The sequence below is a fragment of the Triticum urartu genome, chromosome 2A, assembly GCF_056163025.1.
Source record: "Triticum urartu cultivar PI428250 chromosome 2A, HENAU_Tu73, whole genome shotgun sequence".
Lineage (NCBI taxonomy): Eukaryota > Viridiplantae > Streptophyta > Magnoliopsida > Poales > Poaceae > Triticum > Triticum urartu.
This window is the reverse complement of record NC_141874.1, coordinates 692,214,182-692,240,068: the sequence shown is the minus strand read 5'-3', so window position 1 is coordinate 692,240,068 and position 25,887 is coordinate 692,214,182. Positions and strand designations below refer to the sequence as shown.

The 25,887-nt window shown below is 48.4% G+C and overlaps 3 protein-coding genes and 3 pseudogenes across 5 annotated transcripts; 4 read left to right on the top strand and 2 right to left on the bottom strand.

Moving 5' to 3' along the window:
* Positions 1-407: 407 nt before the first annotated feature.
* Positions 408-2,835, bottom strand: LOC147986795 (uncharacterized). 3 transcript variants are annotated; one of them, XM_087540159.1, is made up of 4 exons: positions 2,577-2,835; positions 1,052-2,412; positions 755-859; positions 408-548 (listed from the first exon to the last, which is right to left on the bottom strand). In XM_087540159.1, exons 2-4 carry the CDS (start codon positions 2,402-2,404, stop codon positions 543-545), a joined length of 1,464 nt encoding a protein of 487 aa, XP_087396285.1. In that variant the 5' UTR covers positions 2,405-2,412; positions 2,577-2,835; the 3' UTR covers positions 408-542. The 3 variants fall into 3 exon arrangements, with proteins under 3 accessions (XP_087396285.1, XP_087396283.1, XP_087396284.1); XM_087540157.1 differs by having other exon boundaries at positions 755-2,412; XM_087540158.1 differs by having other exon boundaries at positions 445-859.
* Positions 2,836-6,193: 3,358 nt separating this feature from the next.
* On the top strand, positions 6,194-7,081 carry LOC125537926 (BTB/POZ and MATH domain-containing protein 1 pseudogene; annotated as a pseudogene).
* Positions 7,082-9,738: 2,657 nt separating this feature from the next.
* LOC125534144 (BTB/POZ and MATH domain-containing protein 2 pseudogene) lies at positions 9,739-10,761 on the top strand (annotated as a pseudogene).
* Positions 10,762-14,139: 3,378 nt separating this feature from the next.
* LOC125534143 (uncharacterized) lies at positions 14,140-15,263 on the bottom strand. The gene is made up of 2 exons (XM_048697433.2): positions 14,604-15,263; positions 14,140-14,475 (listed from the first exon to the last, which is right to left on the bottom strand). The coding sequence occupies exons 1-2, from the start codon at positions 15,261-15,263 to the stop codon at positions 14,140-14,142; spliced, it is 996 nt and encodes a 331-aa protein (XP_048553390.2).
* Positions 15,264-22,970: 7,707 nt separating this feature from the next.
* On the top strand, positions 22,971-23,675 carry LOC147986794 (acetylserotonin O-methyltransferase 1 pseudogene; annotated as a pseudogene).
* LOC125534141 (acetylserotonin O-methyltransferase 3-like) lies at positions 23,577-25,239 on the top strand. Its single transcript, XM_087540156.1, has 2 exons — positions 23,577-23,742; positions 24,695-25,239. The coding sequence occupies exons 1-2, from the start codon at positions 23,701-23,703 to the stop codon at positions 24,998-25,000; spliced, it is 348 nt and encodes a 115-aa protein (XP_087396282.1). The 5' UTR covers positions 23,577-23,700; the 3' UTR covers positions 25,001-25,239.
* Positions 25,240-25,887: the final 648 nt, after the last annotated feature.

Here is a 25,887-nt window from a genome sequence, read left to right as displayed (position 1 = left end):
CAACAACGAAAAACATGATCAAAATTGAGAGGGTGGAAACGTTGAAGAAGGCTGATATTAAAAAAACAGTAAGAGCTTTAGGCCGAGCATTACCTTCCGTTTCATCCCACGACGTTCTTTCACCGCATGAAAACGTTTAACTATCACTTCATTTGGAATTCCGTTCAACAATTCTTTTACTACAAAGCAGATAAGGCTATGGTTCATAAAATCATCACTAATTTTGCCACGTAGAGCATTCTTCACAATCTTCATAGCTGAGAAGCACCTCTCAACGGTTGCAGTGGCAACAGGCAAAGTAAGTGCTAGCTTTATAAGTCGGTATACTAAAGGATAAGAAAGATGCTTCTTTGTAGTCACCATTAGTTCAGCCAGATCACCAATATTATTCAAGCTGGCAAACCTTGTATCATGGGTTACATTATCCAAATAGAGATCAAGTTCATGCTCAAGACCCACCAAATCATTGAAGTCATCTGGGTAAAACTGAGCCAATTTCTTCAACTTCTCAACATTATAGTGACCAAACTGATCACTTGGACTCAAAGCTGACATACAACAAAGTAACTCAGAATTGATAACATTGAATCTGCTATTTAACTCTTCTACCAACATCTAGGACAACAAAGAAACAATCAATCCGATAATGATGCTCATTGTTAATACCGGTCCTTTGCCTTATCTTCTTTGGATTCACGTAATCATTTTCCATGTCCATCACTAAAATGTCATTCTTCTCACAAAAAGAACGTACCTTGTCTAGAAGATCATTCCAACCATGCTCAGATCTAAGCTTTAGTAGCTCTCTCTTAGTAGATTCCACATCTGATATGGCATTAACAATGTCCATGTCCTTTCTCTGAAATGTTTTAGATAGCCCATTTGTTAAAGCAAATATAATCATCATCATGTGTAGATAGAATACAGAATCAAATGATTGAAAATATTTCAGAATCCCACTGGCTTGACGTTTCTTAACAGAATCAGTGCCATCTTCCTCAACATATTCTAGCACTTTAACCACCGATGGAAACATCTTTGACAAACCTACCAAAGTTCTATAGTGAGAGTTCCATCTAGTATCTCCTGGCCTTTGAAGAGAAAGCTCTTGATTTAGTCCAGTTCCTGTAGCAATCTCACCCTTACCAATTGCTTTCCTCACTTCTTCTTGATGATCCACTCTAAGTTTATCCTTTCTCTTGCAAGATGATCCAACAACAGTCACCATAAGTGATATCATATCAAAGAAATCTCCAACATCAGTAATTTTCTTTGCAATGGCCACAACAACCAAGTTAAGTTTGTGCGCAAAACAATGTACAAAATAAGCTGAACTGTTATCTCTCATAATTTTTGCTTGCAAACCATTGAACTCACCTGCCATGTTGCTTGCACCGTCATACCCTTGTTCTCTCACTTGTTTTAAACTCAAACCAAACTTTGCAATCATAAAATCAATTTTGGACTTGAGAAAAGTAGTTGTAGTCTCCTCAACGTGAACAACACCTACAAACCTCTCATATGACAGTCCACCACTCACGTATCGTAGAACCAATGCCATCCGCTCTTTGTCAGAAATATCACGACACTCATCAACCAATAAGCTGAACACATCACTGCCAATTTCTTGCAAAATACATGACAAGATTTCTTCTGCAAAGCATTCAGTAATACTTTTCTGAATTTTTGGAGACAACATTTGATTATTTTGTGGGGCGTTTTTGAATGCCTTGGCTACAATTTCATTCTGACTAATAGTATATTCCATCAACTGCAAATAGTTTCCCTTATTTACCGACTCTTCTGATTCATCATGACCACGGAATGGTTGTCCTTGATGCAACAAGTATCGACATACATCAATTGCAGCATTGACCCGAATAAGATGCTCAGTTTTCTCAATTGGACTTTGCTTGTGTAAGGCTACCGGGATTGATTGATCTATGTTCTCTAGATCCTCACAGTTTTTTAGTGCTCTATTGTGGAAACTGTTGCGATCACCTACATGAGTCACAAATCTTTCTGGCTTCTTCCAATTATGAAAGCCATCTACTACAAATGCATCATGCCCAGGTTTGTTACCTTTGGTGTTGTCCCTGAATAAATAGCAACACAAGCAATATGCATTGTCATTTGCCTCACTGTACTCTAGCCAAGTACCACCATACTCCTCATACCAATCAGGATTGAAATACCTATTGGTCTTCCCAATCATCCTTGGCTTAAAAGTTTTTGGTTCAGGTCGATGGGGCCCCCACATCAAGTATTTTCTTCCTATGTCCTCATGCTGATTGGGATTGTAATATATAATCCTCCTCCTTTTAGATGGATCCCTAGGAAGCTTCTCCAAATCAACTAGTTCGGGCATCACGGAAGTTGTTGATTTTTTAAAAAACCTCTCCATTAGTTGTCCTGTAATATTAAGTGCCAATAGTTCAAACGTCAATGAAAAGAGGTTTGAACTGATCTAATTACACAAACTGATAATTTATACACAGGAGTTAACAAGACTAAGATGTTTTTAACATAGAAACAAACAAACAAAAAGCTTGAAGAAAAACGTTCTAGGGATTTACCTTGATGTCAATTGAAGTTAGGGAATTGCAGGAGATCAGGAGATTGGATCACCGTCGACTGTCGCCGTGTTGCCGCAGTGCCGCTGCAACGTCGCCGGCCAGGTCGCTAGGAGCGCGATCGAGCAGCAAGGGACGGACGAGGAGCGAGGGGGAGTCGACGATTGCCGGCGGCGCCGCAGCGAGCCGGTGACTCGCGGCGGTTCGAGATTGAGGCGATACGATAGGCGAGGGCTTTCTTTAGTCCCGTGCGTTTTTTTCTTAGGAAAATCCCAGTCCGTATTTTTTCTTAACAGGAGGCGTTGCAGGCTGCGTACATGTGTTGATGTGTAGGCAGGGGAGTTACGCTACGGGGCTGTTGGCAATCCTTTTTACTGGGCTTACTTTTTTAGTATTGGGCTTCTAAAATATCTAAAGAATTAGGCTTAGTGGGGGCACGTCATTAACCTTTGTGGGGGCACTAATGAATCACATGGTACTACTATACCTCGATGGAAAAAATCAAGTGGGGCCTGGCCCCCACGGCTCTTCACGTAGGTCCGCCCCTGCTCCAGCCGTTGGCCCCCTCCAGGCGGCGATTTTAAGCACCCCGGCACTTAAATCGGCGCGGGGGCGAGCGGGTTACCAGCCGCTCGCCCAGGGTCGCTCCGGACGCGTTTTTTTATTTTTTAAAAAACTGAATTCGACGCAGTTCGGCAAAGTTTGGCTAAAAATCGGCAAATTTGATATTTATATTAAACATGTTCGGCGTTTTACATACATTATTAAAAAAACTAATCTATGGGGCGAAGAACTCGATCAGCGCGGCGAAGTCGCCGACGTCGCCGCCGTCCTCGTCGGCGGCGGCGGCCTTCTCCTTCTTGATGGCGCGGCCGCCCCTACTGGACCCCTGCCCGGCGTCTCCATGGCGGACAGGCGGTGGCGGCGCGTCGTTGTCGTCGCTGTCGTCGAGGACGACGATGCCTCCCTCGTCCCGGCCACGGCGACGAGCTTCGAACCGCGCGAGGGCGACGCACTGGCGCTCCCTCTCCGTCTGCACCCAGTCGTCGCGCGCCCATTTGAGGGCCACTTCTTCGTCGAGCACCTCCTCCTTGATGCCGCTGGTGAGCCCGGGCTCCATCTTCACGGCGGGGAGCCCTGGCTCCGTCTTCGGCTTGACGAGTCGGGGAGGAGCCGAGGACGAGGCACGGACGCCGCCTTCGTTGATGACGATGTCGACCGAGCGTTTGCGCCGGCCGAGCGGGGTCTCCGCTATGGGCTCGGCCTTGACGCCGAACACCGCCGGAAAGCCGGAGGAGTGGGAGGAAGAACGGGACGAGGACGACGAACAGGAGGCAAACCTCCTTGGCATCCATTGCCCGGCGCCGCGGCGGGCCACCGAAGCGATGGCCGGTCCCCGAGGGTATGCGAGCGACATGTTGTTGCCACCCTCGAGGAGCGCGAGAACCTCGCCGAGCGTCCAGCCGGGGACGGACCACCACAGGCATCGCCCCTCGCCGTTCCACTGGCCGCCCGCCACTACCGGTGCCCCGTTGGTGGAGGCGAGGTGTTGCTCCTGGCGGCGCTGGAAGTACGCCGCCCACACCTCGTGGTTGTCGGCGGCGTACTGCGGGGAGGCGCACTGCTCCTCGGTCAGCAACGACCGAATGCGGTCGAGCTCGTCGGCGAAGAGATCGGGGCGCGCGACGACGTCCGGCAGGGGGGACGGGGAAGCCTCCGGCGTTGAGCCTCCATCCTGTCGGCTCAGCCCGCATGTCTGGAGACGCCGGAATGTTGGCCTCGAAAAGCATGTACTCCTCCCACGTTTGCAGCGCATCGCCGAGGAACCGCTCGCACATTGTCGTGGATGGGGCTGGGAGAGAGGAGAGGATCGGCGGCGGCGTACAGAGACATAGAGGTTCGTCGGCGGAGAGAGAAAGAGAGCACGACGTCTGTGGCCAATGGCCGGGGGGCGCTTTTTATAGCTGTCGGGGAGGGCGTGCGTACGCGGGGGGGGGGGGGGGCGGCGCCGCGCCACCCGTGAAGAGCCGCCCCGTGAGGAATCAATGGAAGGCTGACCGGCGGCAGCCTTGGCATTGATTCCCCGCGGGAAACCGAGGCGTTCGCAGGACGACGAGGCGAGTGTCGCTGATTCGGCGGGCCCGCGGCTCTTTCGTGCCAAAACCATTTCGCCCGGTGCCCCCGAGCGCCCCCAGCGCGCCGGGTTCGGCCTGGGTCCGCCAGCGCCGAATTCGGCCTGGGCCGGCGAAAATTGGGCTTCTGGGGGCGCGACTAGGCCGATTTTTGTGCACCGGCGCGAAAAAATCGCCTGGGAAGGGCGTGTTGGGGGATCGGCTGGAGATGCTTTAGAGATAAGGTTGGGGGAAGTGGTGGGCCGCTTGACACAGGCCACGTGGCGCGTAGAGGAGGTGGTTTACGAGATGGAAAAATCAGTCGGTTGATTTAGAAACTTTCCCTTTTGTTTTTCGGAAAAAGCTTACCTTCTACCGGCAGATCGCGTGCGTCCGTCTGCCAGCTCCCTGGCCGTTTGATCGTGTGTTAATCAGACGGTCAACAGCGTCCCTGTGTCCGCCGAAGCCGCGTCTGTTTTCCTGCAACTCACCTATTGTTTCAAGATAATCATTCCTGCAACCGGGTAACAGCAGGGGGTTTCGGGCCTCGTCGGGAAGCCGCGTCAGTTTCTTGCAGCTCACTTGTTGTTTCAAGACAGTCATTCCTGCAACTGGGTAACAGTAGGCGGGTTTCGGGGCTCGTCTGGATTAGAGGTCGAGCGGATGGATTTGAGAGCCGGCGGACGGGCGCGGCGGCGCAAAGCGTTGGGCCACCATGCCTTATCCATCGCGGCGGCGAAGACGACTTGCTCGGGATTGGCGACGACTCACGCAGGTACGAATCAGAGATCGGCGGTTTCTGCAACAATGATCTTGTTTCAGAAATAAAAAAACGATTCAGTTGTGAAGTTTATTTTAGCAATAGGATCTGGTTTTAGAAAGTTTCTGCAACGCAGGTCTTGTTTCAAAAAAAATGGTTCGGCAGCGAAGTTTTTTTCTTGTAACATGGGTCTTGCTTCAGAAACATAGCCCCGGTTGAAGAAAGCGTTGGAGGAGCACACGATGTTAGAGCGTACGAGGCCAAGCATTTCAACACGACGCATGTTTCAGAAACATAGCTTCAGTTGCATAAATCGTCAAAGGAGTGCCAAGCGTGGGAGCTCGTCGCCGTCATGCTAGACTAGAGGGCGCGACTGTTCTCGAAGCAGCCCCCCTCGGTGAGCTCAATTTGCGTCAGATCCAACCATGGTGCACCATAGTGTTGCAGAAACTTCAATTTAGTTCCTGCACACCAGCGGTGGGCTGATTTTGCGGTGGGTTGGTGCTGGCGCCGTGCAAGGCGCGACTCTGTCGAGGCCGGGGGATAAAGTGTTGTTTCCGCAACAGAGCGTTCGTTGCGGGAAATAAAGAGCGAACATGCAGGACGCGGACATTAGATCGGACGGCTATCAGTTCGGGCATGCAATGGCCGTCAAGACAACGGATAAAATCTAAACATCCGCCGGCGGACGCATAGCGTCACCCTTTTTGAAAAAAGCTTACCTTCCACCTTGACATTGCTGGACCAACATGGTAGAGTATCTAACCTTACTACCCAGGGATCCCAAGGTAGCATACAACATACTTTCCCTTTTTGAAAAAAGCTTACCTTCCACCTTGACATTGCTGGACCAACATGGTAGAGTATCCAACCTTACTACCCAGGGATCCCAAGGTAGCATACAACATACTTTCCATAGTACCACCGGCTATTGGGGCTTTGAAAAGTTTGTCGAGAAATCAAAGCTGCGACAGCAGCTTGCCCTCACCGGGGACTCCTTCACAGTCAGATGTGTCTTGACTGTCATCAAAAAGCGTCAGGCAGAAGATGTGCACACGGCCGTCGCCCCGCTCCCGCATTCCAACCTGCACAAACACTTCCTAGATATGTTGAAGGGTGGGGAAGGCGCGGACATGACCTTGACCGTCGCAGGCCAGTCGTTCCTCGCGCATAGATGTGTGCTCGCCGCAAGGTCCCCGGTGTTTAACGCTGAGCTCTTTGGTAAGATGAATGAGACTCTGGCGCAGAGCATCAAGATCGATGGCATGGAACCCTCCATCTTGGAGGCACTCCTTCACTTCATCTACACGGATTCTCTGCCGGATGACCGACATGCGGATGATAGACACACAGAGATGCAGCACCTGCTGGTTGCCGCGGATCGATACGGAGTCGATAGGTTAATGGCGATATGCGAAGGGAAATTGTGTCGAAGCATCGGCGTGCAAACCGTCGCAACGACCCTCGCTCTAGCAGAGCAACACCACTGCGTGCACCTGAAAAGGGCATGTCTTGAATTTTTGTCTTCCCGAGATGTCCGCCAAGGTGTCAAAGAAACAGATGGATTCAAGCATCTCGCAACAAGCTGCCCATCGGTTATTCTCGAGATTTTCAACAAGCCTCCCCCACAATCCTGAATATGGGTATATAGCATGGTTTAGGGTTTACTCATGTCGGGTGGATGTTCACACTCTTTTTGAAATGTATGTGTGATTTTGACTTAATGAGTTAATGGCACCGTAAGCTCTACATAATCTAGATTATCCAATTTTTGTTCCTTCTCTTGTCTTTATTTTGGTACCTGTAACTTTTCTTGTGGCCATTACGTGACTTAAAATGTTTGTTCTTGACGTATTGGTACCATTAATTCCATGTATTTGTCGTGATTAATTCTATTCTTTTTCTTTGCACCTTGGATCTTTATAGAATCAGACACTTTATCAGACTATCACACTGGTTGTACTTCATATCAGTTTGGTATATACATGAAAAATATACTGGTCATCGAAGAAAAACTAAATGTTAGAAGTCAGACGTCCGTTCTAGGCGTTTTTGGTGCGAAACTGGTGCCCCTCGTTGGATCTGACACACGAATCTTGCCGCTAAGGCGATTGTCATGTCTGCAGCAGATATGTTTCTGCCACACGTCGTTATTCCCATTTTCCTTCTCTCCCCTCACTCAAAATCACTCTTCTTCAGACACTATATATAGCATTGAGAAGCACAGAGGCGCTTCCCTCTGTCCTCCAGCGCCGTGTGCTCCCCTCCTGACCCGAGCAACCTAGCACGTGAATGTTGGCTAATGGAGGGGCACCAAGGGTGTTGTCGTCCCACGCGGCGGAAGCGTCAAGCTGGCGGAGCAACTCGCCGCATCCTCCAACCTCTGCAACCTCCAGGGCACGCGACCCGCTGCGGCAGGCAAGCGGCGCATGCTACTCAACGTCATCGGTGGGACTATGGATAGGTTAATGGAGGAGTGGACGGTGTCACTGATGGCATTGCGCCTGTGGGTTGCGCCTCCTCTTCTAATCAGCTGACCCCAAATAAAATTTCAGCCCAGAAGTGAACTATTTCGAGTCAGGCTCGGTTTGGTTGCGTCGGTTCGATTGTGTGGTGGTTAGGTCAGTTGCTCTTGATCTTCCTCTGCTTGGACCTTGGAACACTTGTGTCCGACTTAGATGGTATTCTTTGATGTTGTGTATATGTGTTTCTTTAGTCTCTATCCCCAAGCCCCAGTGTCATTTTTTTGGCGTTTTGTTCTTTGGTTTCCTCCCAGTTTTTTACCGGGCTTTGTGGTTTTTGGCATATTTTCCCTTTATAAACATGGCCACTTTGCATTTTCTTCTTTTTCGCCATCTTAATGAAACCGGCAGAGCTCCTGCCTTGCATTGTAAAAGAAAAAACAAATAGCTACCGTGGACGAAAAGGTACATATTGCACAATATTTACTCCCTCGTCATTTTCTGCTATGTATGGAGGCGAGGCAATTCCTATTTGGCTCTGGTTTCTACCGTTTTTACAAACCGGCAAGCTGAGGTAACCAACCTAGGTGTTGTGGTAACGTTACTATTTTTCCTTTAATAGTAGAGACTAGTAAATGCGCACGTGCAACATACATTAATATTTAGACAATATATTATTTGCACGCGGATATTAGGTGTGCTATTATTTGTGTGTTGATTTCTGTGATTAGTCAATGTTGTTAATTTGGAAGTATATCAAATGCATGTGAATATTAAGTAGGATATTATTTACATGTTATTATGTGATTAACACTATATTTGACATCAAATTAACTGCACGCTAAACGTGTTGAGCGCTCGACATCGAAGCAGTCTAGGTCGTTGGATTGACATGATTTGATGGCCGAGATTCATTGGATCTGCCCCTTTGGATCTTTTTATATTGGTATAGATATAGATACAATGCCACAAAAATCAGCGTTTCCCCTTTTTTTTTCTTTTCTTTTTTTTCTTTTCCATTTTTCTTTTATGTTGTGTGGAAATGCGTGAACTTTTCTCATTAAATACGATGAAGTTGTTTCAAATTCGATGAACTTTTTTTAGATCCGATGATCTTTTTTCCACTTTTGACGAACTTTTTCAAATTCGATGAACTTTTTTCAAAGTCAATGATCTTTTTTTTAAAACTGATGAATTTTTTTTCAAAATATGCAATATTTTATTTCAAAATTATGATTTTTTTGTTTAAAACCAATGAATTGTTTTCCAAATCAATGCGTTGTTCTTTCAAAGTCTATGAACCTTTTTCATTTTGGTGATTTTTCTTAAAAATTGATAAACTTGTTTGAGGGATTTTCGCAAAAATAAATTGAGGGATCGAGAGCGGTCTTATTTTTCGAGGAATCGTGATCGGGAAGGAATCGAATAGGGCCGGCCCATGAGGTGGGGCGCCTTGTCGCCAGCTATCTGTTCGGGCCTGACTCATTGGGGACAATGTTTTAAACCTTTGATGTGTGTTTTCCTTCACTAGTATTGGCCTATCCAATTCTTTTTAAAAGTATTGGCCCATCTACCCTCGTTCTATCATAGCACGCCTTCTCAAAAAAAAAAAAAAAAACTAGCCCAGCACGCTTACGCCGCACCGGAAACTGACAGCCAGAGGCCGAGAGCAGAGAGGACACCCCACCGCGCCGTAAGAGAATAGTTTGATCGATATGTTCTTTCCCGTAGGTCAGAAGCAGAGAACACCTATACCCTCAAACACACATAACAGATAGGAAAACCTAGGTTTAGGACGAGAGCCCCTGATCCATCGCCCGTCTACCTTCGCCATGGCTAACCACGACGAGTGCCTAGCCAAGACGTCGTCGAGATGCATCACGGAGACCTTCACCGGGACGCACGACTTCGAGGTCACCAGCTACTCGCTGCTCGAAGGCATGGGCGTCGGGAAGTTCGTCGGCTCGAGCACGTTCAGCGTCGGCGGCTACGACTGGCAGATCCGATTCTACCCCGACGGAGACAGGGAGGCGAACGAAGGCGCCTACGCATCCGTCTTCCTCTTCTCCACTGAGAGGTCGGTCAAAGTGAAGTTCACTCTGAATCTATTTGCCAGAGAAGGCAGCATATCTGTACTCAGCGCGGCTAAGCCGTATACATTCGAGTCGGCAGGTCTTACCTATGGGTATACCAAGTTTGTGGAGAAGTCCAGGCTGCTACAACTCAACGACTTCACAATAAGATGTAATCTCACCGTCATCAAGGAGCCTCGCACCCACGATGTCAGCGTGGTCGTCGTCCCGCCGTCGAACCTGCACGACCACTTCGCGAGCATGTTGAAGTGCGGGAAAGGCGCCGACGTCAAGTTCAGCGTAGGCGGCCAGGTGTTCGACGCGCACGCGTGCGTGCTGGCCGCGCGGTCGCCGGTCTTCATGGCCGAGCTCTTTGGTCACATGAAGGAGAGCACCGCGCCGTGCATCCAGGTCGACGACATGGAGCCTTTGATCTTCGAGGCGCTTCTCAGCTTCATCTACACCGACACCATGCCCGATAATTTGTATGTCGGGGCCAACATGCCAGGCCTGCTGGATGCCGCGGATCGCTACGGGATGGACAGGCTGAAGGCCATGTGCGAACAGAAGCTCTACTCGAGCATTAGCGTGCAAACGGTTGCGGCGGCACTAGCTTTAGCAGAGCAGCACCATTGCGTCGCACTAAAAGATGCATGTCTTAGGTTCCTCTCTTCACGAGACGTGCGCCGAGCTGTCAAAGCAACTCGTGGATTCAAGAACCTCGAAACAAGCTGTCCCTCGGTTGTCATGGAGTTTTTTGACATGCCTGCCCCGCTGCCATGACTAGCTTAATTGTAGCTTTCATTGGAGTATATAGTCGTGGACTCGTGGTATATATCGTATTTGGTTGATCTTGACACACCATGTAACTGGCATCATCGATGAACTTGTCTTAGAGAATTAATGTGTTCCTTTTGATTTGCGCTACAAATTCCTTGTATTTCCAAAAAAAAAGGTTCATTTATTTGGAGTTATATTGGGCTATATGGATACAATTGACCCTGGCTCTGATTGATTTTTCAAGGTGAAAACTAGATTCTTGCCTTGATAGTTGAATCCGATGACGACGATGCTTGAGCGTCGTTCTGATTATAATGGCGTTATTGTTGCAGAATCTCATCATCCATGTGGTGTCATGAGATGGTTGATACTAATATGGTCATTACTGCAGTTTGCCGATTGCATATATGATCACTTTGGAGTTTTTTTTCTCAACCACTCTTAGCTTTGGCTTTTAAAACTACTAGTAAGTGTTGGTTATATGCATCCTAACTATGCAGAGACCGAGTGTGTGTTCATTATGTTATGTATGTTCTTGAAGATACAATTTGTTACTCGATTTTCTAAGGGAAAAGCTTACCATCACCCGGCGGATGGCAACGGCCATGTCCGTCATCTCCCCTGCATGACACGCGTTAAGTGAGGGCTCGCATACTGTCCTTTATCGAATGCGCTTCTGCAACAAGGGCTATGCTTCTGAAACATGCGCAGTGTTGTAATGGTCTACGATGGGTTTATGTTTTGCAATAAAATCTCGGTTGCGGACATTTTTATGCAACTAGTCCTCAGTTGCAAAAAAAACAACAAAACAGTTGTTGCAAAAAAATCTGTAACAAGACCTGTGTTGTAGTGATGGAGGCGCGCTCAGCTCGCTCGATACGGCAAATCTGACGGCTCGCGATTCGTCTGATCTTTTAAAAAGATCAGCGGGTGGACGCGTAGCACGCCCCATATTTTTTCTACAAACTTAGACGTGGTTAGGATCCGAGCCAGCGTGTTTTTTTAACACGGTACAGACGTAAGAGCTCATATATACACGCATACACTCATCTCTATGAATGCACACACACCCTACCTCTATAAGAACCTCGAGTGATTGAGCCTGCATATCATCTTGAGATTTTACGAAGTCACCGTAAGTGCCTAGTAGTCGACGGAAACGTCTTCACCCACAGAACGCGCATCGCCGAAAATTCTGAAATAAATCTAAAATAATTGCGAGCACCGGGACTTGAACCCTGATGGGCTGAGGATACCACTGTCCACCTAACCATCCAACTACATGTTAGTTCACGAGAGCCAGTGTGTTATTGTTGGGTTCAGCCCAGACCTCCCTTTATTGGATTTTCTTCACTTTTCTAGTTGTTGTAAAAAGAATGTTGAGCAAATAAGTTTAAGGGGTGGTTTTCTGTTTACTATGAACCAGCCTACGTCGTCTCTCTTCCGGAACCTCACAATCGTCAGTGTTTGAAGTTTCGTGATGAATATTAGCTTCACATTTTATTGCTTACATGAGGAAATATCAATTTGGAACTCGATTTATTTTTAACACGGTAACATCGAAACCGCTCACATACACAAGCATACACTCACTCCTATGAACGCACGCACGCACACCCTACCCTTATGAGCACCTTCGAAAGACCGAGCCAACGCCATAGCATCTTCAGATTTTATGAAGTCACTGCAGGCACCTCGCAGTTGACGGGAACGTCTCTCCCACTGAACAAACATCGCTGGAAGACTGAAATAAATCTAAAAATAATGCGAGTACCAATGTCCTCTTAACCATCCAACTACAAGTTGATTCGCTTCAACCCAATGATTTTTGTTAGCTAGGTACAGATGTATAGGTACTAGAGCATCTGCAGCTGGACATATCAAATCTGGATAGTAACCCGTCATCTCTCTCTTTTTTTCCGTTGCAACCAAGTACCTCATATTAGACCTCAAATCCATACAATAGCATGCATCACAAGATTTACCCACAACGTAGATAACCTAAAACCAGCATATATTACTCTCATTGTCGGAGATTTCGACTACCAACGAGTCGGCAATGCCGGACGGACCTGCCTCTTGTTGGATGGTCACGGGTTAGGGGGATGGGGGGGGGGGGGGGGGGTCGTTCGAAGCGGTGGCGGTGCGGACTGGTGAGACTAGCCACAATGGGTAGTAACATAGAGTAGTAACATGCGTATGTTACTAGTCTTTGTTACTACCTCTACAGTGGGGCAAGTCAATTTTGACTTTGATCAACATCAGTTGACCAGCCCAAAATCAATACCATGGTTGTCTTTTCGTTCCAAGCGGTGGTGGTGCGGACTGGTGAGGGCTTGGTAAGAAAATGAACAGAGAGAGGGGTAAGTTTAGATGCGCCCGTGAGTTGGCTACTAAGTCAGCGGCAAGTCAATTTTGACTTTGATCAACACCGGTTGACCAGCCCAAAATTGATATCATGGTTGTCTTTTCGTTCCAAGCTGCGGCGGTGCGGACTGGTGAGGGCTTGGTAAGAAAATGAACAGCGAGAGGGGTAAGTTTAGATGCGCCTGTGAGTTGGCTACTAAGTCAGCGCCAAGTCAATTTTGACTTGGATCAACACCGGTTGACCAGCCCAAAAACGATACCGTGGTTGTCTTTTCAACTTTGTGGTAAGTGGAGGATGCAACACGACCGGTTTCAAAGATTAGGATTGTAAATCAAATCGATTGGTCAGTCGGGGTTTAAGTATGGACTTTTCTCTTTCAATAACAACGTGTTCTCATTATTTATAGCAACTTTATTACCATAACAATGCTCATGATAAAAAAAAACAAGATCATCATCAATATCCGACCTGGCGGGGGCATGGGCTCTCGATCGGTCCTCCACCACCAAGGAGACGACCGCGCGCCACAGCCGCCGCTTCGACTATCAGTCCGACCTTAAATCAAACTTTGAGCTATCACCCTTATAGCAGAACTTCGAACCAAGATATCCGCGGCGCCACTTGATTCTGGGCAGAAGGCCAAGTCATGGATTTCACGCAGAAAAGAATACAATGTCGATGCCAACGAACAAGGCAGCTAAAGCAGAGTGTGGGTGGGAGGAGACAAGGCCATCACATAGTTTTCGGTCGATGTACCCCCACCTCCCCGTCGATAGGGTTCTGTGGGCACCACAACTGCGTCTAGCTAGTTATGAAAAAATATACTATAAGTTTAGCACTAATTAAAAACAGTTTGAAATCGTAAAAACTTGCCCTAAATCAAAATTGGTAACTGCGTAGTATATCACTCCAACCTCCTTGATGGATGCATGCAAGATGAGTTGTGCTCGGAACGAAGGGACGAACGAAAATTTACAGGAGCTAGCAGATGAGCTGGGTCATTCAAATTCAAATCATATATTCGAGTTGAGCCACGCAGATTCTTGGAACTCTTGGAGATTGCGCTCAAGGAAAGCGAGCCGGCAGATCCAGGAGAGCCGAGAGATGGAAGACTGCATCTGTTGGAAGTTGTCGAGCCAAGAGTCTTGCTCAAGTTGGATAGCCTCCTCTATGATGTGCTCCATTTTGATGGATAGGTATAGGAGAAGGCCCCACGAGGCGACAAACAGCAGGGTGTCCCGGCAGGCCTGGCTGTTCCTCGCATGGCGGAACAACGAGGTGGCCTTCGTGCCCAACAGCGCCAGCCTCCCTTGGACGCGCGTCCCCAGCCGGGCCATGGTCCCTGTCACCTGCATCCATCCATCGCGAGCAAAGGAAACAATCAATCAGATTGAAACTGCAGAAAACTAGCGATCGGTCTATCGGAAATTTGGAATCAAACACGGTATATAATAAGGGAGAAATTGCTGGCACGTACCCGCGACGGCAGCTCCTGTTCCTTGATGGCGGCGAGCACACTCTTGATCTTGGAGGACTCGAATCTGATGCAAGCATCCTTCAGCTTCGCACGGTGGTGCTGCTCGGCCAGTGCCAGCGTCGTCGGGACGGTCTGCGCGTCGATGCTCTTGCACAGCTTCCACTCGCACATGGCCATCAGGTTGTGCATCCCGTACCGGTCCGCGGCGACCAGCAGGCGCTGCAGCGGCTCGTTGCCGTCGACGCTATCCGGCAGCGCGCCCGTGTAGGCGTAGTGGAGGAGGGCCTCGAAGATGGCCGGCTCCATGCCGTCGATCTTGACGAGCTCGGCGGAGGTCTTCTCAATCTGGCCGACGAGCTCCGCCTCGAGCACCGGCGACCCCGCGGTGAGCACGCGCCTGTAGGCGCGGAACTGCCGGTCGCCGACGACGATCGTCACATCCGCGCCCTCGTCCTCCAGCATGGTCACGAAGTCCGCCTTGAGACCCGGCGGCGCGCCCTCGACATTGCGCGCCAGGAACCGCCTCCTCGACAGCCTCAGCCACTTCCAGCGCAGGTACCGCTTCGCCGAGGAGAGATCGGCGTTCAACCGCTTCCTCAGCGAAGAGAAATTTATGTTGTCCATGGAGGAAAGCCGGGAGAGCAATGGGAAGTTTTCCATGGTAGAGAGGCAGGAGGACAGAGGACGTTGGTGTTTCGGCTACAAATCTGGAACTGTTAAGGAGATTTCCATGCGTCCGCTGTTATATATCCATTCACGGGATTAGACGTGCATGGTTTACTTTCTTCTTGTACAAGTAGATAACAACGACATAATCCGTTTGAAAATAAATACTCCTACATGCGTACACCAGTTATGGTTCGTACCGAGTATGTACCTTAATAGTACCTGACTTGTTTGAGTAGACTTGTGTAGCTCAAGTTGATCGGGAAAATACCGCGAGCGAGCGACGTACGGATACGAGCGTGCAATCGTTTTCTTTCTTCCAGCGGATGGAAGAAAGGCGATCTCTCCTCCGCCAGGGAGCTTCCTTCCTTCCGCCGTCCTCGGGCTTCCTCGGGCGGCTCTCCTCCGCCGACGGCTTTGGTTGCCGACAATGAGGGGGTTGCCATATCCGCGTGCGTGGATCGTTTTAGGTATTGGTAGCTTAGTTTTTTAAGCTGTTCATCATTTTAGCTTCGGTGATAGCGATGACGCCGCTGATAAAGAATCTTCAGACCCTTCCCCGATGAGGCGATCCGTATTGGGATTTGATTTGGAAACTAGTGTGTTCAACTAAGGATGGCGTGGCGGCTGCGACATCCTCCTGGTGGACTTGTATCCTTGGACATAGCCGTTGCGACGGCGTTAGCTCCAGCGTCGGCACGGAACTTGGGAGGTAGTCCAGGAGTGGATGCAGATTATGGTTTGCATCGGCAGCACCTGAAAGATGGTGAATCATGTGCTGAGTGTGTGGTTTGTGGCAAGTAGGTATGTGATACAATCTATAATTTGTGTTTGTTTAATGCCAATATTTTACTATTTTCACGTACTTTTGACAACATTCTATATGATTTTCCTGAACTAGCATATTGATTCAGTGCCCAATGTCATTTCCTATTTGTTGCATGTCTTTTGTTTCGCAGAAAATCCATACCAAACGAAGTCCAAACGCGATAAAATTTTAGAAAGATTTTTCTGGAATATATGTGATTTTTTTGGGGGGGAAGAATCAATGCAATATAATGCTCGAGAGGCCCACAAGCTCACACGGCGTGCCCTCTACTCTAGGGCATGCCAAGCAGGTTTGTAGCCACCGCGTAAGTCGGTTGAGGCCCTTCTTTCGCAGTAAGGAAGATAATATCCGGATAAAAATCATGTTAAAATTTCAGCCCAATCGGAGTTACGAATTTTCGGAAATATAAAAAATAATGAAAAACCAAAAAATAAGAACGCAGAACAAGAGAGAAACAGAGAGAGAGATCCAATCTCGGAGGGGCTCCTATCCTCCGGGAGTCATGGCGGACCAGAGGGGAAATCCTCCTCCCATCTAGGGGGAGGCCCAGCAAGAAGAAGGAGAGGGGCTCCCTCGCCCTCTCTTTCGGTGGTGCCGGAGTGCCATCGGGGGAATCATCATGACGGCGATCCATACTAACAACTTTGCCGCCGTCATCACCAATCCCCCCTCCCCCTCTATGCAGTGGTGTAACACCTTTTTTCCTCACTATAATCACTACTTAAACATTGTGTTTTATGCCACATGGTGTTTTCTCCCAGTGCATGATTGCAAGGATGGATGGTTCCGGAGACCTGCTCTCCCGACGTCGATGCATGCCGGCCTTCGGGATAGATTAGACTACGATAGCGGTACAAGTTGCGAGATGAGGTAAAACCCTAGGTGTTTTCGGTGTGTATTTAGCCGAGGCTGGTAAGCAGTATATATAGGAGAACCAGAGACAATATCGTATCGTGATCACGATCTCAAACCGGCTTGATTTCCAAGTTAAACTTACCGAACAAGGAAACAATAAACTTGATCGTCAAGACATCAAAAAAAAAATGGCAAAAGAAAGTTGCGCCCCTGCAAGGCAGCGGACCGGATTTCGGCAGACCATTCACGCATGTGTCGCACATACATGCAGCTTGGAGTGGAGCGTCACCTGACGGCTCCCTACTGCCTGCAGCAGAATGGCGCAGTGGATCGATGCAACCAGACATTTGTGGGCATGGCCAGTAGCCTCGTGAAGGCCAAGAAGGTCCTCGACAAGTTCTGGGGTGAAATAGTGTCAACGGCCGTGTTCATCTTGAATAGGTCACCGACCAAGAGCGTGGACGGCAAGACACTATTCGAGGCCTGGCATGGCTGCAAGACGAATGTGCACTTCATGAGCATGTTTGGTTGTATGGTGCAGGGCCGGGCCCATAGTGGTGCAAACTGTGCGGCCCATACAGGGCCCATAAATTTGGGGGCCCCAAAAATTATATAGGCCTAGGGACTGGGCCGCTATCGCGTACTCCTCGTGTTCGCTGGGCGCCTGAGCTGTTGTGGCGTTCGCTCACGTCCGTGGATCGTTCCCTCAAAAAAATAGAAAGATCCATCGATTGTGGGTGTGGGTGTGCATCGCTCGTGATTCCCATCCAGGATGCCAGCGGTTCCGGACTTCCAGTCCAGCGCCGCCTGACTCGCATCGTGACGATCGCATCCTGCCGTCCCCGACTCCCGTCCCGAGCGCAGGCACCAGGCCGGACCTGCCTCCTGGCTCCTGATTCCAGAACAAACCGAAACGGCGAACATAAAATCGACCCTCTATTCGTCTGCCTTCCAAGTTCCAACCCAGCCAGTGCCTGGTGAGTTGATCCTCCTTTTGTCTTTTGAATACTAACTACTATATCCTAACTAAATTTCTGATCGATTTTGGCTATTTAATCCTAACTAAATTTCGGCATGGATCTTTAGGCCTAGCGATCGCTTCTTTGACTCCTCGATCAATGATTGCTGTATAGACTAGGTGAGTTAGAATTAGCAATTTTGTATATTTTCAATAGTTCAAATTTATTCTATTCATCTTCGTACAGTTGCATTGGCAGAACAGAGCTTTTTTCTAAATTTGAAGTTATTGAAGTCTTATATGTGTACTATTACGACGAAACAAAGACTTAATATTCGGCCACAATAGCATTTGAAACGAAGTGTTGGAGAGGATTGATTATGATATCGTTGAAGATTTCATTTCAAAGAATAATAAAAGAATGATGATGTTCAAATAAACACTATGCAACCTGGAGTTGGATAGGTATGATTTTCATATATCCAATTCTGTTATGTAAGACATTATATCATATACATTACAATTACTCGTTAGTTTTTTTCTAGTAAAATAGGGCCATGTTTTTAGTTTCGCACAGGACCTCGGATTTTGCCAGCCCGGCCCTGGTATGGTGCACGTTAGAGATACGTTGCCCGGGCTCAAGAAGCTCGGCGATCGCAGCCGGCCAATGGCCAATTATCGTCGTGGGGTATGAGCCGGTCATGAAGGGTTATCAGGCCTACGACTCGGTGACGGGATGAGTGCACATTGCCTACGAAGTTGTGCTCGACGAGAGTGTGCAATGTTGCTCGAGCCGCTGACGACTCCAGGAGAGTGTACACGAGTCGGTGATGTCGTCAAAAGTCGGATGTGATAGCTTAGTTGACTTTGTACCATGTGCTTACCCTATATAAGGGGCAATAGAGATATGAAAAAATTGAGGCAAACCATTTAACAGACACACCTCCCTTCCTTTCCTTAAGCTATCTCAGTTTCCGTTTCGGGCCAACATCAAGGAGTATTAACTACTTACAGTGCATAACTAACAAATAAAGACATGCTGATACAAAATGTAGAGAACTAATAGAACAAAGAAACACTATCGTGACATACTGTAGAAACCAATGAAGTGAAGGTAACTGGTGTGCTGGTTCAAGGTCGTGTTTTGGTCTCTACGTCTTCTATTTCTCTCTTTCATGTGCTCCCCTGTGTGGGACCTAACTACCTATTTTTCTACCAAGAACGTGAGAATCCAGTTATCCTTTATATTCTTGGCAAAGTTATATGATTTCTTCTCTTTTGCTTATTTAGGATTTGTCCATTCTATGATTTCACCAATATTTTTCTTTAAAATAAGAGTTTTGGAATCTATGGGTGATTGAGGATAAACGCTTGTATAAGTATCTTTTGGCTGCAATCTACTCTCTCCGTTCCGAATTACTTGTCGCAGATATGGACGTATGTAGATTTAGTTTAGTTCTAGATACATTCATTTCTGCGACGAGTAATTTAGAACGGAGGGAGTAGTACGTATATGTTTCATTAGCTGTCCATAGATGCGTGCCGATACTTTTGTGCACAGTTTAAACATACGAAATAAAGATGCCCCTGTAGTTAAGGTGTCAGAAAGTTCAGTTAGCTGTCCCTGTTATTGTAAGTCAAACGAAAAAATTAACATTGCCTTGGTGGGGTACTGTCAACTAGTACGTCAAACGAAAAAGTTCAGTTAGTTGTCCCTGTTATTGTACGTCAACTAATACTACCTCAGTAAACTAGTATAAGATCATTTTTAAATCTAAAAGTTTACAGAGGGGGCAGAAGAATAACCAGTGCTGAGATGTTGCAAGGTTGGATAGTTGACTTTCTAGTTTCGGTTGGTTGAAGAAGTACAGATCCAGCTCGAAACCATCCGTAGGCAGGAACAGTCGGTGGCATCGATTCTTCAAGGGGCGTCACCTGTATATACAGAGGTGTCGTCATCAGCCGTAACCATGGCGGAGCATTTTCCCTTTCTGTGTTTAGAATATGTACCGGAGGAAGTTATACTTCACTAGTGAGGCCTTCTTTGATTCATAGGATAGGAATTTTACAAGAATAGAAAATTCATAAGAAGTGAGATGACATGTATCTCAATTCCTATAGAGAAAGAGATGTCATTTGATGCATAGGATAGGAATTTTTCATTGAGTCTTAGCTAATATTTTTTTTTCCTTCAAAATGTGAAGGATTGATTCCTATCCTATATAGGAATAGGAATCCATTCCTACAAACTAAAGGGCTTCAAAGGAAATTTTTTCTTTGCAAATCCTATCCTATAGAAATCCTATGAAATTCCTGTAAACCAAAAGAGGCATGAGTATATTTAGCCAAGTATAGCTAGGCATTGGGAAATGGCACACACCAACGTTGTCGTGGCTGCGGCCAGCACCGACTCATCCGTGTTCTTTCGGATGGCGCTGCCTGACTCACCCCGCGCGTTGGCGATGCAGCCGATGCCCGACTTCCACGTCTACCCGCAGGCCTCCCGACTCTCCGGTGAGTGCTCGCCCGAGGTGAACGTGGTGGCGCCTTCCACGCCTGTGCCCGCGCCCATCATCTTCAACGCCACACCGGTGTCCTGTGACTCTTCATCCGGAGGGGCGAGGAAACTCGCGTGGCAGATGCCAGTGGACGTGCTGCTAGGCGCACGCAACCTGTTCGACCAAATGCTGGAGGCCGCCGCCGACGACTACATGCTGGCCTGGCATGGCGCCGGCATGAACTTTGGGCGATGACATGGCCACTGGCACGAACTATGGCTGCGGCCTTTTTTTTAAAATTTGCGTGCGGATATGAAATGGGTCGGCGCGTTGGGCGTACTACCAACCCAAATCTTAAATGGAGCAGACGCCGAGTGGGCGGCCGACCGAAACAGACAAAAAACGAATAAAAGCGCTGTCCATTTGAATCGGCGCGTTGGAGTTTGCTCTGATGGAATAGGCAGCGTCGTGCTACATGCACGATGGCTAATCCAACCGCTGGAGCTGTTTTGCCTTGGCCTTTGATGATGGGTGTCATATCGTCTGCATATCGTCTGGCCAGCGCTGTGCATGTAGCCATGCTCTTTCCTAAGGAAGACCAAGCAGCAGCGGGAGATTCGTCCTCGATTATATGGATGAGCCATCACGTTATTTTGAGCCTGGATCCTTGAGAGGACTGTTTCCTAGCCTAGCCTAGAGTAGGAATCGTGTTGGGACTTGGGAGTAAAGTGCATGTGTCGGATATTCTTTTTTTGAGCCCGCCCCCGCTCCTCCCTTTGTCGCTCCCGCGGGCGGCAGGGGAGGAACCCTAGCCGCCCCCACCAGCAGCCCTCCTTCTCCTCCTCGCTCCTCACCGCCGCCTGATCGCGCCGGCGGGCAAAGCCCGGCCGGCCTAGGCGGCGGTGGGGCAATTTCTCCTCCTCGCGTGGTGGGGTTGCCACGGGCAGATCCAATCAGGCCGGGGCGCGTCGTGGTGCGGGATGGCGCGGCGGCGCTGTGGCGGCGTCTGGCGGCGGTGCTGGGCGTCTCCTGGTGGTGCGGAGGGCTGCACGGGGGCGGTGTTGCGCGCTGTGTTCGCGGGATCCAGGCGGCGCGGGAGGTGGGCTCTCTTCCGTTGGTCGCGGTGGGGTGTCCTTGGTTAGGTCCGGCTAGACCTGACTCCGGTCTGCTTTGGTGCGGTGCGGGAGGTGGCGGCGGGGCTGGGGCGCAGGCTGCGCGGTGGCTGGCGTGCTCGTGGCGGCGGCGGCTCCCGGTTTGGGATCTAGCGCAGATGGGCGGCGCGGGGGCGGGCTGCGACCTCGGCGGCACACCACAGCCGCTGTAGGGCGGCTCGGGGCTGCCCCTCAGGGTCCCCGCATGGATGTGGCTACCACGGCGTGGTGGTGGCTCATGGCGATGGTTTCGGTCGTTTCACGGCGGCGGTCGGACATCTCCGGCGTCGGCCCGTCGGGAAGCGGCCTGTTTTAGCCTTCGATTTCTCTCCTCGGTGTTCGGACGCTACCTTCGTCAAAGGGCTGACCCTCTCCCAGCTGTGGTCCATCGGTTGTCTCGCGCCCGGTGCTGCGGGACTGATCTCGTCTCGCGCCCGGCAGCAGGACCGACCTCGTCTCGCGCCCGGCAGCAGGACCGAGCTCGTCTCGCGCCCGGCAGCAGGACTGAGCCCGTCTCGCACCCGGTGCAGCAGGACAGGATGATGGAGGCCAGTTTCGGCCAGCCTCTTGGGTCTCGGTGCTGGGGGTCGCCCAGGGGTGCGAAAGACGGGGCCTTTCCACTCGTCTCTTTGGTTGGAGTAGAGGCTGGTCTCGGGTGAGGTGGTGTCAAGATCTTGGATGCCAAGGCGGAGGCCCTGGTGGTGGAAGCGCGGTGCTCATGGGCAGAGCCCGTGGCTTGGTGCTGCCTGATGAGCATGGCCGTGTGGGCGGCATGGTTGCCGGGGTGTGGCATTCAGTGGTGGTGATTGTCGGCCGGGGTGAAAACCTGCTCTATCTTCGGACGGACCGGCGGCGGCGAATCGTTTCCTTCTTGAAGGCGTCGTCGCGACCTTCATTGTCCGTCGTGTTGCTTTAGGGGAAACCCTGACCCTCGTGCCGGGCGGTGGCGGCGCTCCGGTGTCGTTCCCTTCTTGAAGGCGCCGCCTTGGAGCACATGGTTCGCCATATGCGGCTTCACCTCTTGGCAGTGGCGTGTTCACGGCCGAGATCTCCGATTGTTCTTGTAGTGATAGGGGTGGTGTTGCTGCGCTCAACATCTTTATATTCTGCCTTGGGTGTATGTGTTATGTCGGTGTGTGTTTGTACCGGGTTGTTGATGCTCTTTGCTTTATATATAAAGCGGGGCGAAAGTCTTTTTCGATAAAGTGCATGTATTGTCCCGTTTTCAGTTAGCCCGAGTGCTTTTTTATTGTCAACGTCTCATATTTCCCGAGTGACCGAAAAATAATGCACTATAGTGTACAAGCCAACTGGTAGGAGAGTATCGTAGGAGGAGTATATATAAATAAAGGACAACGCTCATAGACGCTACAACGCGCATAAGCTAGCTAGTACATTACACACGTTAGCATGGCAGCGCTCGTCCAACAGGAAGACAAGCTCGCCATGAGCAGCGACGAGTTGCTCGAAGCTCAGTTGGAGCTGTACCACCACGGCCTCGCCTTCGTCAAGTCGCTGGCGCTCAAGGCCGCCATCGACCTCGGCATCCCCGATGCCATCCACAGCCGCGGCGGGGGCGGCGCGACCCTTTCCGAGCTCGTCGCGGACATCGGCATCCACCCGACGAAGCTCCCCAACCTTCGTCGGCTCATGCGAGTGCTTACCACCTCCGGTGTCTTCTCTGTCTCTGGCTCCGGCGACGCCGCATGCTACAAGCTCACCCGCGTGTCTCGTCTCCTCGTGTCGGGCGGCCTGTCCCCCATGGTGGTAGGATTCCTTTACCCGCAGTATGTAGCGGCTCTCTCAGACATGCGCGAGTGGTTCACCGACGAGCGGGCGACGGCCATGTCGCTCTTCGAGGTGGCAAATGGGCGCACGTTGTGGGAGATGGCCGCGTCGGACCCCACGACTGGCACCGCCTTGCAGGCTGCCATGGACGCCGACAGCCGCTTTACGGTGAAGAACCTCCTCACGGATTGCGGAGCAAGCGTGTTAAGTGCCGTGAGGGGCTCGCTAGTGGACGTCGGCGGCGGCCGCCGTCGAAAGTGCCTTCCCACATCTCAAGTGCAGCGTGCTGGATCTCCCTCACGTCGTCGCTTCTGCTCCGGCCCATGAGAGGGTGACATTCGTCGCCGGCGATATGTTTGAGTACATCCCACCCGCCGACGTTGTTCTACTCAAGGTACGTGTACTCCCCAACTCAAATACAAAGCATATTAGGTTTTTACTTTTTACTCGCACAGTATCCGTGAGATGCCTTCTCCGTTGATTTGGAATCGTATAGGTATTCCGCCCACAAATAGCCTCTAATCTTGGTTCAGTCAAAATAAAACTTTGTAAAGTTTGGCCAAGCCTATATAAAAAATGTCAACATCTACTCCCTTCGTTCCTAATATAAGGCTTTTTTTGTTTAATATAAGGCTTTTTAGAGATTTTAATATGCACTACATATAGAGCAAAAATAAGTGAGTCTATACTCTAAAATGCGTGTATATACATCTGTTCACTAAAAGGGCTTAAATTTAGAAACGGACGGCAATGTAACGAAAGATTAATTATAAAATATATTTTTATACTGCATGAATTATTATATTGTAAAATTAAGTATTTATTTAGATACATTTGGTCAAACTTTCTGAAATTTAACTTTAAGTAATTACGGACGGAGGAAGTATTTTTTTTATGAACCGTCACAAGTTTAACCTTACTAGTAAAGAACATTACCGAGATTCCTATATTTGAAAAATATTTTTTATGGTTAATTATGACTTCGTACGTCACGACACTATATACTACTCTTGTTGTTCCTCTAGATGTATAAATTCCGGGCAAACTCAAACGCTGTGAGGTTTAACCGAGTTTATTTAAACAAATATACGTTGATATTTGTTTAACTAAACTTGGTTAAACTTAATATTGAATGTGGATTTTAAAAAGATTTATACATATATTAAAAGAGGAAGCGTATTGAGCAATAATGTAATTGTTGGCTATAGATATGTACTAACGAGACCTAATAGGGAATAATTATATTTTTAAATGAAGGAAGTAACCAATGTGCTACAGAATTAGTAGCATGTATTTACTCCATGATGTTATACGTAGTATAGATAACTCGGGTGATGTTGTTGTAGTGGATTCTGCATGACTGGAAAGATGAAGATTGTGTGAAGATATTGCGACGATGCAAGGAAGCAATCCCATCAAGGGACGCAGGAGGAAAGGCGATAATTATCGATGCTGTGGTTGGGTCTGCAAGCTCGTCGCAGGGAATCATCTCCAAAGAGACTGAGGTTTTGTTCGACGTCTACATCATGAACATCGATGGAATTGAGCGAGAGGACCACGAGTGGAAGAAGATTTTCGTTGAAGCCGGATTCACTGACTATAAGATTACACCAACCAAGGGGTTTCGACAAATCATTGAACTCTATCCATGAGACTGGCTGAATACGCACCCGTCCTACGAGTCAACATTTCTAGACCAGGCTATGATAACACATATGTCTTTCAATTAAGATAGAAAGTGGTCTACATTATCATGAAAAAATTCATGACTCACTGCTGCCTTTTTATTTATAAAGACAAGATTGTGTTTTACGCTATCTCATATGCGTTGTATCAAGTTTTCGACAGTTTCATCAAATTTCAAATATGTAACTTGAAGCAAATCATTTAAGGTTTATGAAGGTTCAGATATGAAACATCATGAGATACTATATACTTGCTCTCTTGACAGGTACTTAATGAAATTCTCTAAAAGTTGGTTGCACAAAATCCCACAGCAAGCAATACAGTTGATTTCAATAAAATAAATGTTCTGTTTTGCAAATATGATAGCAATCAATATACCTTGCCATCCTTTCTCAATTGAAAAAATGGCTCAAAATCCATGGTGTAGGTTCTCCAAAAAGAACCCAGAGGGATATTGGTATCAAAGTATATTGTAAGTATTCATGGGATACTATGGTTTTCCCAAAAAAAGAGTTATTGGATATTTTGTTGCATTCTGATGCAATGAATGTTGTGGTCTTAAAAACTGAAATACTCTCCAAAACTATAGTTATATTTTGCCAAGACGGATCAAGATCAAGAAGAGAAATAAAACAAGAGGTGGACGACATATCCAAGGCGGGACGGAGACCCTCACCTTGGTGCATTTCCCCCTCTTCTCGGACCACCCCATGCGCAAGCGCAACCCCGAGCAATGCTACACCTACATAGCAATTCCTACATTGATTTACATAATGGATTCAGTGTTTGGTTAGAGGAAATCGGAGGAGGGGCCCACTTGCGTTAAAGGCGAAGAGTTTAGTTAAGGCAAATT